General features: G+C 39.2%; 1 protein-coding gene across 1 annotated transcript in view; it reads right to left on the bottom strand.

The window, feature by feature from the left end:
• Positions 1 to 8,008: 8,008 nt before the first annotated feature.
• Gda (guanine deaminase) overlaps positions 8,009 to 13,373 on the bottom strand; it is an 86,449-nt gene continuing 81,084 nt past the window's right edge. Inside the window, exons 13-14 of the mRNA XM_055613828.1 lie at positions 12,826 to 12,853; positions 8,009 to 12,045 (exon numbers count right to left, since the gene is read on the bottom strand). Of these exons, the coding sequence (XP_055469803.1) occupies positions 11,975 to 12,045; positions 12,826 to 12,853 (99 nt within the window). The 3' untranslated portion in view covers positions 8,009 to 11,974. The remainder of the gene's footprint in view (positions 12,046 to 12,825; positions 12,854 to 13,373) is intronic.

The following is a 13,373-nucleotide window of genomic DNA, read 5'->3' as shown; positions in this document are numbered from 1 at the left end:
CCTGAGAGCTTCTCCGGCACTGGGGATAGGGGTAAATTTACAGACCAAATCTGCGACTGATTTTAGGCTTCACGTGGTAAGTCAGAAACACGAACATATGACACTACTGAGAAATCACATGTGGAATGTTTTACATAAGAAGACTGTTAAAATTTTGATTAATATTAAAAAATAAACAGATAACTATTTTAAAGGTTTAATTAATCTTCAGTGTTCTGGTTCTGTCTCCTGAACTGTGAGCATCTGGCGACTGGGTTCTGTCTTGCATGCTGTTTATGCACCTCATTATTTAATCATTGTGACTTAAAGATGGGCAGTATTATCATCCTTAAATATAGAGAGGGAATGCTTTTTAAAACAAAAACAGAACAAAACAAAAAACCCAAAACACTGGAGAGAGGTAATGGTGATAAACACCTTTAATCCCAGCAGGTGGGAGGGAGAGGCAGGTGGATCTTTGTGAGTTTGAGGCCAGCCTGGTCTGTAGAATAAGTTTCAGGACAGTCAAGGCTATACAGAGAAACTTGTCTCAAATAAATAAGTAAATAAAAGTTTCCATATTAAGAAATAAAATAAAAAAAACTGGAGATATGGAGTCTTACAGCAATTTGTCTACCTCTACACTGTTCCCTGAAGGTCATGGCCAAGCTTAAACTCAGACACTGCTGTGGTCCTGATGCTGACACAGAGGTCTCGGGCCTGACACCTCATTAGGTGTCCTAGAAATCACCAAGCCTAGAAACCAAAAAGTTACCATGAAACACAAATACAGAATAAAATTTAGAAAACAAAATAGAATATAATGGTAGTAAAAATAGCCCTGGGCATCAAAGATAAAATATTATTTTATAAAATTGCGTTTTAAATTTTCATGCCCCTTTCTATGCATGAGCCTACTCTTTTATTCTGTACAAATAATAGTTTGATCTGACATTTTCTTACATGCAGGAAATGTATTTAGGCCGTCCTCACCACTCCCAATCTCCTCTTCCCTCACCTCTCCTTCTTTTGATCCTTTCTTTATTCTGGTGGTTTCCCCCCCACCCCCTTATGCCATTTTTGTCTTTTGTCGTAGTTCCACAGATGAGGGAAGACATGAAACTGTTGTCTTCCTGAGTCTGGCTTATTTTTCTTGCCATGATGACCTTAAATTCCATTCACGTTCCTACAAGCAACATGATCTTCATTTCTTCTGTTTCATCTCCTTAGTTTCTTTTGGATCTCACTTTGCATCCCGGCTGATCTCAAACTCACCGAGTAGACTCGAACTCACAGCTCCACTTACCTCTGCCTCCTGAGTGCACACAGCCACACTAGCATGACTTTCTCCTTTTTATGAACTAGGTATCTTTACCTTGGGTATTGTGATCAGTGATGTAATGAAGCAGTTGTGGGGGTGGCTAGGTTGTATGCTGACTTGGGGTGCTTTGGGTACACATCTGGGAGTGGAATAGCTGGGTCATACAGGAGTTACGTTTTTAGCTTTTGAGGTATCTCCACACTGATTCCCATAAATGGCTGTATTAGGAGCATACATCCAAACACCTGCAGTTCCTCTTCCATCTCTAGCATGTTTTCTTGTTTTCCTGGTGACGGCCATTCTGACTGGGGACACGTGCAATCAGTGCAGTTTCAGTTTGCATTTCCCTAGTGGCTGAAGATGTCGCACATTTAGAGCCTTGTGTTTACGGACCATTTGTATTTCTTCATATGAAAAGTGTGTGCTCAGTTTGTTTGCCCACTTTTTTGTTTTTCTGGGTATCTGTATATCTTGAACATTATTCCTCTATCACATGAATAGCTGACTAAGACACTTGTCCCTGCAGGCTGTCATTTCCTTTGCTGGGCATAAGATCTTTAGCTCTGTATGGTCCCATTCATGTACAGTCCCATTTGACATACCCTGCTACTGTTTCCTGAGCCACAGAAATCCTATTCAGAAAGCTGTTGCCTATGCCTATATATTGACATACTTACCTTACATTTCCCTCTAGTAGTTTCAGACTTTGGGCTCTTACAAAAGATCTTTGAGCCACTGAATTGATTTCCATGGAGAATAAAAGGTAGGGATCTGTTTTGTTCTTTCACACGCAGATGTCCAGATTTTATGGCACTGGCTGATTAAGAGTCTGTATCCTTTCTTCATTCTGAAGATTTCTTCATTTACTATGTGTGTGAGCGCAGATGTATGTGGGTATCTTCAGAAGTGAGAAGAGTGTCAGATCCCTGGAGCTGAGGTTGCAGGAGGTTGTGCCCAGTGTGGGTTCTGGGAACCAAATTTCAGTACTCTTTGCAAAAGCAGCAAGTCCTCTTAACCCCTGAGCCATTTATCCAGCTGTCTGGTGGCTATCTTATTGCTAATACATATTTCTGCCATCTCTGTCAAAATTCAGATCGGAATAGCTGCATAGGTTTATTTCTGAGTCCTCTCTTCTATCTCATTGGTCTACAGGCCTGTGCTGATTTGATTAAGAATGGTTCCTATATTTGAATGCTTAGGCGTCAGGGAGTTGCACTACTTGAGGATGATTGGGAGGTGTGATCTTCCTGGAGTAACTATGACCTTATTGGAGAAAGTATGTCACTGGATGTGGACTTTGAGGTTTCAAAAGCTCAAGCCAGGCCCAGTGGCTCTCTCTTTCTGCTACTTGAAGATTCTGATATAGAACTTTCAGCTACTTCTCCAGCACCATGTCTGCTTGCCTGCCACCATGCTTCCCACCATGGTGATAATGAACTAAGCCCCAGTTAAATATTTTCTTTCATAAGAGTAGCCATGGTCATGGTGTCTCTTCACAGCAATAGGACACTGACTAAGATAGTATCTTTTGTGCTGATACCATGCTATTCTTGCACCAAATATAGTCTTACAGCATAGTTTTAAAAATTTATTTATTTTTTATTAATTACAGTTTACTCACTTTGTATTCTAGCTGTAGCCCCTCTCTCATCCCCCCAACCCCTCCCTCCCTCCCTCTTCTTCTATGTCCCGCCCCCCAGTCCACTGATAGAAGAGGTCCTCCTCCCCTTCCATCTGATCCTAGTCTATCAGGTTTCATCAGGAGTAGCTGCATTGTTTTCCTCTGTGGCCTCTGCTCTCCCCTCAGGTGGAGGTGATCAAAGAGCCAGCCACTGAGTTCATGTCATAGACAGTCCGTGTTCCCATTACTAGGGAACCCTTTTGGACACTGAGCTTCCATGGGCTGCCTCTGTGCAGGGGTTCTAGGTTAGGTCCATGAATGGTCCTTGTTTGGAGTAGCCAAAGGACTCCTGAAAGGACTCCTGTGCCCAGATTTTTTTGTTCCTACGGCATAATTTTAAAGCAGGTATTGTGACACCTGCCACATTGCTTGTTTTTGCTCAACATTGGGATATTGTTTCAGTATTAATTTAAGCTCTGTAAAGCATGTTAGTGAAATTTTGATGGGAAGTGTATTAATCTATGGGCTTCTTTTGGTGACGTAGTCATTTTTATGCTCTTTAACAAAGATTTATTTTTATTTATGTGTATGACTGTTTTGCCTGAATGTATGCGTGTGTGTGTGTGTGTGTGTGTGTGTGTTTGGGGTCTGCAGAGGCTAAAGAAGGTACCGTATTCCCTGGAATTGGAGTTATGGATTTGGGTACCATTTGGGTACTGGGAACACAACCAAGACTTCTGTGAGAACCTGAAGTGTTATTGACAGATGGTCTTCTTTCCAGTCTCCTCTCATTTTTAGAATTAATTTTTTTTTTTTTTTTTTTTTTGCTAATCTGTGAACACAGGAAGTCTTTCCATCTTTAGGGTCTTCTTTACTTTTTTTGGTGTATTCAAGTTTTCATCATAAAGGTTTTTAACCTCCTTGATTAAGATTATGGTTAGTGGGTTTGTTGTTTTGTTTTTCGTCTGTTTAGTATTTTTTTATATTGTAAGTGGGATTGTTTTGCTGATTTCTTGGTCAGTGACTTTGTTATTGATTTTTTTAACTTATGATTTGATATTTAAATTTGGTATCCTGCTACTTTGCTGGAAGCACTTATCAGATCTAAGAGTCTTCTTGTAGACTCTTTAAGGTATTTTAAGTATAAGAGCATATCATTTACAAATAGGGGAAAATGGACTTGTCTTTTTCAAATTTGAATCTCTTTATTTTTCTTGCCTTATTACTCTAGCCAAGATTTCCATTTATATCTTGTTGTTTTAATAAAGAAAATCCAGAATCATTCAATTTTACCAATAAAGACTCAGGAGCCAGATGCTGGGGTGAAAACTTGCTAACTCAGAGAGGCAAAAAAGCACCCAGCTGTCGTTCCTTCTCAGCTCACCTCTTGAAGGAAAAACAAAAACAAAAACCAAAAGCTCAAAGCTAAAAGATGCCCCCCCCCAAAAAAAAAAATCAAAAGGCCAACAGCCAAAAGCTTGCTAGCTCACTCAATAGCCCAGGAGGGCTAAAAGCTTACTAGCACAGTTGATAGCCCAGCAGGAAAAAACTCTTCTTCATGATGTCAAAATACTCTTCTTTCAAAGTCCCTCCTTTCTGTTAATCCTTGTCACTTGGTTACTTGCTCTGCCTGTTGACCTAGGGTTAACTTTATTAAATCCCGTGTACAGAAAGCTCTTGGATTAAAACATGTGTGCTAAGGCTGAGCCACAACACAATCACCTGTTTACAATAAACAGAAAGTTCTAGGATTAAAGGTGTGTCTTAGGGCTGAACCATACCAAACAAGAAACAGACTTTTACAGTTCACAGTCTCAGGGTTCACAATGGGATTAAATATCCTGCAACAATATATTTAATAAGAGGGGTAAAATTAGTCATCCTATCTTGTTTCTGATATTAGAGGAAATACACTCCAGTATCCCCTTCAGTAAAATGTTAGTTATAGTATTAATGACTGTGGCCTTTACTATGTTGCTGTATGCTTTTCGTATTCCTAATTTCTTAAGAGTTATTAATGTGAGGCAGTGTTGAAACTCATCTGAAGTTTTTTTATTTATCTATTGAGATGACATGATTTTTGTTCTTGATTCTTTGATTAGTGGATAATAAACCATTCTTGCTTCCCCAGTATGAGACCAACTTAGTCATGGTTTTAATATGTTGTTGAATTAAATTTGCAGTATTATATTGAGTATTTTTGCATCTTTGTTCATCAAGTAAATTGATACTTCTGGTCTTTGTAACAGTGCATCTTCCGTCATAAAACAAGTTTCTGTTTCTTACATTTCTATTTTATAGAATAGTTTGAAGAGCGCTATTGATAGTTCTTTAAATGTTTGGTCAAATTTGCCTATGAATGTGTTTGGTCCTGGGATTTTCTCTGATGAGAGACTTCTTGTTCAATCTTTTTGGTTTTTTGTTGTTGTTTTTTGTTTTTTCCATCTGTTTGTTTAGATTGAGTATATGTTCTTGGTCCAACTGGTTAACATGTGTTTAGAAATTTATCAATTTCTTTTAGATTTAGGTTGTGAGAATGAAAGTTTTCAAGATAATTTCTAATGATCCTTTTGTTTTTAGTGATATCTCAATTTCAGTTCTAATTTTATTAACTAACGTATGAGTTGGCTAAGGACTTGACATTTTTCTTTTTAAAATTTTTTAAAAATTTTCTTCTGATTTATTCACTTTCTTCTGGGTTTGACCTTTTCCTTTTTTTGTTTTCCTTTTTTAAAGAATCCACTCTTTAATTGATCTTCCTTTTTTTTTGGTTGCTAGGTTATTAACCTCAACTCCAATTTTTATTATGTTTTCCTTCTATGGTTTTAGGATTCTGTTAGTCTTGATTTATTATCTATCTATCTATCTTCGTGGTGGTTTTTTTATTTTATTTTATTTTTCTTTTCTTCTTTTTTTCTTGAGACAGCGTTTCTCTGTGTAGCCTTGGCTGTCCTGGACTCGCTTTGTAGGTCAGGCTGGCCTTGAACTCACAGAGATCCAAGTGCCTCTGCCTCCCTGCCTTCCTGTGCCACAGCATCTAGCTGTTTTTTCCGAGGCTTTAAGATGTATTGTTATGTTATTTGAGAGCTTCCAGAGTTTTTAAAATGTAGGTACTCCTAGGTTGTTTCCTGTTTTCTTCTTCTTCTGATGTCCATCCTCTTTGCTTTTCAGGATGGGGATTGAGCGTTTTAGTCAGGGTCCTCTCTCCTGATTAGTTTCTTTAGATGTACAGATTTTAGTAGGTTTATCCTGTGTTATATGTCTGTATAAGTGAGTATGTGTGTGTGTCTTTCTGCTTTTGGGACAGCTCACTCAGGATGATCCTTTCCAGGTCCCACCATTTACCTGCAAATTTCATGATTTCCTTGTTTTTCATTGCAGAGTAATCCAAGTTGGTTACATAGTAATGGGAAGAGGGACTGCCTCTGACATAATCTGATTGGCCTGCTCTTTGATCACCCCCCCCCAAGGGGAGGGGCAGCCTTACCAGGCCATAGAAGATGACAATGCAGCCACTCCTGATGTGATCTGATAGACTAAGATCAGAAGGAAGGAGAAGAGGATCTCCCCTATCAGTGGACTTGGGGAGGCTCATGTATGAAGAAGGGGGAGGGAAGGTGAGATCGGGAGGGGAGGAGAGAGGGGCTTATGGGGGGATACAAAGTGAATAAAGTTTAATTAATAAAAAAAATGTAGGTACTCATAGCTACCAGCTTCAGTTTAGATCTGCCTTTCTTACATCCCAATGAACAGATTTTTGAAGTAAGGTATATTTCTTGTTTTGGGTTATAACTTTAAAAGCATGAAGAACAGGGTTGGAGAGATGGCTCAGTAACTAAGAACACTTGCTGCTTTTGCAGAGGACCTGAGATCCATTCCTAGCACCCACATCGGAAAGCTCACAACCACTTTTATCTCTCCAGTTCCTGGAGATCTGACATTTCCTTCTGGCCTTCACAAGCACCTGCACACAAATGATACATATAACAGGCACTTGCACATAGGTAAATTAAAAAAAATATGTTTTGAATAAGAAAAGTCAACTATGCTGAAACCCAAAGCATAGTGATCTAATTCCAAAGGGATGAAAATGATGATAGCTATGCTGGTTGATACAAAAAATTTAATAGAGGACTGGCTTATTCTGCTCACAGTCCCGGAGGTTTCAATCCATCATGGAAAGATGGGCATTGTATAGTGGAAGAAAGAGGAAAGAGGCCAAGGCAAGACATGATCCCCAATAACATGTGTCTAGTGGTCTACATCCTTGTGCCCGGCCTCACCTGCTGTAGTTCCACTAGATACTCTGGTGGAGCTTTCAATCCTTTGGTGTATTATACTATTCTCCAGGTTTAAACCTTCACAATCTACTCATCTCATCATCTCTTGCACTTCTTCACACACACACACACACACACACACACACACACACACAACTGCAATTTGTTTGTACTAATCCCCGGTGGGTGCTGTGTCCCATGAGGGAGGTTTCCATACAGCCGTATAGCATGAGTTCTGGTGTCTGCTGGCAAACCGTGTGACATAAAACCGAAGATCCTAGCAAACTAGTAGAGCCTCATAGTGGTCCCAGAACAGGGTGGTGGTTGTTTCCCCAATCTGCACAGAAGTTCCCTCTGGTGCTGGCAGGCCTAGCACCTCCCCATAGGGACAGTGGGATGGTTGACTACCCCAGAGTTTGTGTTAACTCCCCATCCATCCAAAGGCTCTATAAAATAGCTTGCTGCTGAGCAATAAAGATAGATCTGTACCTCAATACTGGTCTCAATGGTGTACCTGGTGGGTGACTCCGGCTCCCTCACTCCCTCCTGGATTTCAGTTCCCACAACCCCCTAATCAACTCAAACAAGCTGACAGTAAAGAAGAACCATCACAGTAGCTTTATTTAAAAGGCCATGTATAATGAATATCATATGAGAGAGGATGTATGTTGACCTACAGCTGGATATTATGGTCTGTGTTTTAATCCATTATACACAAAAAAGCAAAATGTGTTATCAGATTCATCCTTCTTCATCATACTGATAGAACCTGCCACAAAAGCAAACAGCGAACACAACAGGCACCACTGTAAACACAAAATCTCATTTATTTATTTTTCCTGATGCACAAAGGAGCTCACACAGTACATTAACAATAAGCAAATCATACAGTTACTGGGAAGAAGGATGCCCCCTTGACTACATACACACATATGTATCTATTTTTAAGAACAGCATTCAAGAGGTTAACAATAATATAAGGAATGCTCTCTGATGGGTAAGAAAAAGACAGAAAAGTCACTGCCAAATAATAGAAGTTACCAATGATTGGTTACTCAAGGAGACTGGTAAATGCTCAGAATGTACATTTACTTTCATCATTGGCTTTTATATTTCACTAAATTTGGACTAGGTCTACAAACTAACCCTTCAACACTTCATCTCTCACATTCAGTGCTGGAGATGGGCAGGAAGGTGGGGCGGGGGAAGACTGGAAAACACGCATGGTAACAGATGTCAAGAGTTTCTCTTAGTGACTTTTCACCTGTCCGCTTCTTCCCAGGTCTTTAGAAATGTTTTCATGGCTTCTTACGAGACATTATAAAGTGTAATGTGCAAAGTCATACCTGCAGCAACTAGTAGATTAGAAATTGCAAACATCTCTTTCGGTCTTTAAATAAAACAAAACAATACACAGAGTCCCTTATTTCAAGTCAACTTATTTCAAGTCCTTGCCCATGATATGGTTTCTCATTTTACCTGTTAATAGTTAAGATAACTCTTTCCAAACAAACTCTTTTGAATATTTCAGCAGCAGCAACCTTAAAAGATGTCCACCAGGCTCCAGAAGCCTTGTTCTCACTGTCTACCACATATATATATATATATATATATATATATATATATGTGTGTGTGTGTGTGTGTGTGTGTGTGTGTGTGTGTGTGTGTGTGGAACTGATACAATGTGCTTTCCAGCATGCATTGAAGACTTTCCATATGTCTGCTTCTGAAGTGAACAAACTTAAAAATAGGAATAATCTGCTAGAGACTGGATATTCAGAACACATTGCTAGATCTCACATCCATTGTGTTTTCCTCTGTAAGATTTCAGAGCATTTGCCAAAGGGAATATTCAGGGGCATACTTCAAAAGAGCTAAGCAATGAAGAAGGGGTTTCCTACCATTTCCTTTTTTTTTTTTAACTTGAAAATTTCTCACTGAAGAAGATATTTAATGTTCACAGATTTAGCTTAGAAAGGCCTTTCCCTGCCATGAAGGTAAATACCTTCTTGGATGCTAAAGCCTTCGACAGTTCAAGTAATAAACTAGCTAAGGTAATACAGCAGAGGAGTCCAGCCTCTTTGGCCCAGTAGATTATGATGACCTCTAAGGTCCTTACCTCTGATTTTCAATGCCTCCCCTCCCCCTTTGAAAACCAAATTCAACTTGATTAGTCTACTTTTGTGTTTTGGTTGCAACAATACTTTGTAAATATAACACACATGATGATTTGTAATACTTTTTAACCTTTTACAATGAAGTTCATCAAAAATTCTAGAGAAATGAAACAAATGATATAGAGCAAAAAGGGAAATGTTTTTATCTTTTTTCCTTCTTTCCTTCCTTCCTTCCTTCCTTCCTTCATTCTTTCCTTCCTTCCTTCCTTCCTTCCCCCTCTCTTTCTCTCTCTCTTCCTTTCTTCTAAAGAGAGCAAACCATTCAAACATAAAGTGACAACTGGGATAGGCTTGGAATAGTGCCTGTCTGTAATTAGGAATGTCAACCTACATTAGGCAAAGGCAAGATTTCAAAGTGAAGGACATCTGGCCCCACGTGTGGGGCACTGAAACAAGCATAAACAACACTCACGAACACTTTACTCGAGGAGCTAAAACACGTGAATGATAAGGGGTACAGGGAGATCAAAGTACATGTAGATCCTTCAACACGTTATTTTTTATTAGAAGTTATTCGGCTCACAACACACTATCAGGACTAATCTGGATGCTTGACAGGATGGTGTTATATGACTGCTCTTCCTGCTTCCTGGATTACACTTATTTATATTACTGAGTGTGAATCTTAAGTTTAAATAAAAGCTGATGCTCAACATCAAAGTGCACACACTTTAGGAAGAGGAGTGTGGGGCCTGCGAAGGCTAGGAGCAGCTGTGGCTGGCAAGGCTCTATCCCCAAACACAGCTAAGATCTTCAGCCACGTCACTCAGGTTGGGCACCCTGTAAATAAATTCCTTTGACAAGAGTCAAAAGAGACAGCACAAAATACTTGCCAACTCTCAATGGGAGGTGCGGGAGGGGAGAGATGGCAGCTTGTTTTGATGTGGCTGGTGTGTTAGAACATCTACTGAACACTCAGACGATGACCGGAAGCTGGATTTATTCACTTCTATTTCACAAAACAAACACTGTCTCTTTTAAAAATATAACTAAGTAAGACCAAAAACATCTGTAGCATCTTTAGATGTAATGTATACACAACCAGATCTAAAAGTGCTTTCTACCAGGAAAATACATCCGGACAAATCCTGCCGAGTTAGCATGGTATGTGAAACTGATATTTACAGGACAGTAGAGGGACTGTATTCTCACACTTGAAAATGTGACTTAATTCTATTTCATAAGGTTTTTCAGTTGTAAGATAACACGAAAACTCACCTAAACCCTGAAATAAAATGATATGTTAATGAAACCTGTTTCCTGTTTTTGTTTATATACCAATGTTTTCTAAGGATCTGTGATAAAGTTATAATCTGTTTTTAATTCTCTTACAAGAAGAGACACTATGTTCAGAAAGCTAAAATCCCTTCTTTTGTTTAATAGTGCTCCATGTCTAGTATAAGGAAACCTTATTAATATAAACATTAAATGGATTTCTATATCCTTTCATTATCCTAACATTTTAATACCAGAAAAAAAATCTAAGGAACCAAGGCAACAATTTGATACATTAGAAAACAGAGTACTTTGAATCCACAGGCCTTACAGAAACTTGTCGATGGTTCTTTAAGAACTTAAACACGCCTTTTAAGTTCTAGCACATTGAAAGGAGGGTGAACTTTGTGGCAATGATGATACATTGCATTGGGCAGATTCAGCATTGAAAAGAACCCTGTCCTGTAAGGGTTAACAGTTCTGGGGAATACAGCCCTTCCCCGATTTATGAAGACACCAGTCTACAGAGCAGCGGTACATGAGGCTTATTTCTCATCTAATAAAATAGAAGCAACCATAACACCACACAGCCAGGAATCAAGGTGACTCTGAAGAACACAAAAACACAACTATTTATGCCATGTGGCTATATGAATACTATCCCTAAGAGACTTTAAATCTTTAATATTCAACTTCTGTCAAACACGTTGAAGCACAGAACTATATTTGAAAAGCATGTGGCATTCGGGTTCTGACATTCGTCCCCAAAGAAGGCAAAGCATAACAATAGCACACCTCTGAAATGCAAATCCACGAAGCGCAAATTTCCATAGAGAAAGTCAACCTAGAAGCATGTTTTAAAACTCCAGTAAGTCCCCTCTTTACAAGAACGTTCTCAGCAACTTCATTTCCAAGCACAATCAGTGATTTTCCAGTGTCTTTTCACAGTCTAGCTTGTGCCCTCCCATAAAAAAGCTGCTCACTGGTCTGTTCTGAGTTTCCTAATTTTCCCAGTTATTAGCTCGGAACGTCTAACCACATAGGGATATGTCTTCACTCTGTATGCCCCTATATGGAAAGGTTTTACTTCAGTATTAGAAGCACAGAGCCGGCTACTACCACTGCCTTCTGCGTGAGCTTAATACAAATCTAAACAGCCCAGAGGAAGGCATGGTCACGAAACTACGAACACTCCCCGGCCAGAGTCGAGAAGCTTCCTTCACACAATTCACCAAGTGAGCACTGGAAGTAGATGCAGGAAGTCATCCAAAGAACACAACACTTTTTTTTTTTTTAAATATACTTTCTCACTGGCACCTGGGCACAAGGAAGATTGCAGAGCCACATCAGCCCAGGAGAACATCATGGATGTCGAAGGGTCTTACACTGAGCTGGAGAATGGAACCACCTGCTTTCCACCTACATAAACCTCCTCAATATTTCGGTCATCTCCTGAAAGAAAACAAAAACAAAAACCAAAGAGTTGTTTGTACTGTGCTTTTGGGTCAGTAATTGCCTTGATTTGTTTTGAAAGAGATTTTAAGGAAAACACTTTAAAAAGACGAAACACAAGCAAAAAAAAAAAAAAAAAAAAAAAAAGAAAGTAGAAGCTTTATTTCTCCCAGATTATTTACAATCTTTTGGGGATGACTTGATTCAAGAGTGCATTGATGATTGGGGTCTCCATTCTGTTTGTAAGGTGGAAATCACATGAAGCTCACTCAACCTCCATCCCTGACCTTCCTGCTGAAGGGGCTGGCGGGTGTTTCCAGGCCCAGGTGGAAAGGCATAGCTTTCCTTTCCCCAGAATCATGGTCAGCGCATTGAGATGAGCAGTCTGAGCAATGTTCCTTCTTGAAGCTCAGCTTCACCCAGCACTGAGCTCACACAACGGGAAAGGAGACAGAGGAGACTCTCAAGAAAACTCTGACTGAGAGTTCAGTTCTGTTTCAGAATAGGAAGGTTGTGGGGCACAGAAGGAGCAAAAGAGGACCTGGCCTGACTCCCTCTTCTCCTCTAGTCCCCAGCTCAAGACTTAAATGTTTTTGGAATTGTTAGACATTATGCATTGTATGCAAGCTCAGTGCCGAGAACTGTTTTTTGATTTTTGTTTTTTTTTTAAGAAAAAAAAATTAACACAAGTTAACATGCATAGAATTTACTGTAGTGCACCACGAACAGTCTTGACCAAGAAAAAGATTGTATTTAGCTCAGAAACACAAATCTACCTACCTAGGTAGAGGAACTTCTGGATAACAGCCTAAAATGGAAAATAAAGGTGGTAAGAAATAGTACTATGTATGTTTAGAAATGAAATTTACAGGGAAATGCTGTTGGCAAAGTCCAGAAGTCAAAATTTATTTCTCGATGACAAAATTTACATTTTAATAAAGGACAATCTTTTAAAAAACAAATGAATAAATGAAAACCTAAGCCCAAAACAAACAAACAAACAAACAAACAAACAGAAATCAGTCTACCAGCTATTAAGAAGTGTTTACCTGGGGCTGGAGAGATGGCTCAGTGGTTAAGAGCACTGCTCTTCCTGATTCAATTCCCAGCACTCACATGGCAACTCACAGCTGTCCGTAACCCCAAGATCTGACACCCTCACAAGAACATACGTGCAGGCAAAACACCAATGCACATAAAATACAAACACTTAAATACAAATACATAAATTATTAAAAAAAGAAGTGTTTACCTATTACTGGAATTTACTCTCTACCCTAGTTCTTTCTTTCTTTCTTTCTTTCTTTCTTTCTTTCTTTCTTTCTTTC

The sequence above is a fragment of the Psammomys obesus genome, unplaced genomic scaffold, assembly GCF_907164565.1.
Source record: "Psammomys obesus unplaced genomic scaffold, mPsaObe1.curated_primary_1811, whole genome shotgun sequence".
Taxonomy (NCBI): Eukaryota; Metazoa; Chordata; class Mammalia; order Rodentia; family Muridae; genus Psammomys; species Psammomys obesus.
Note: the sequence above shows the minus strand (reverse complement) of the source record. Positions and strands in the feature narration are given on the sequence as shown.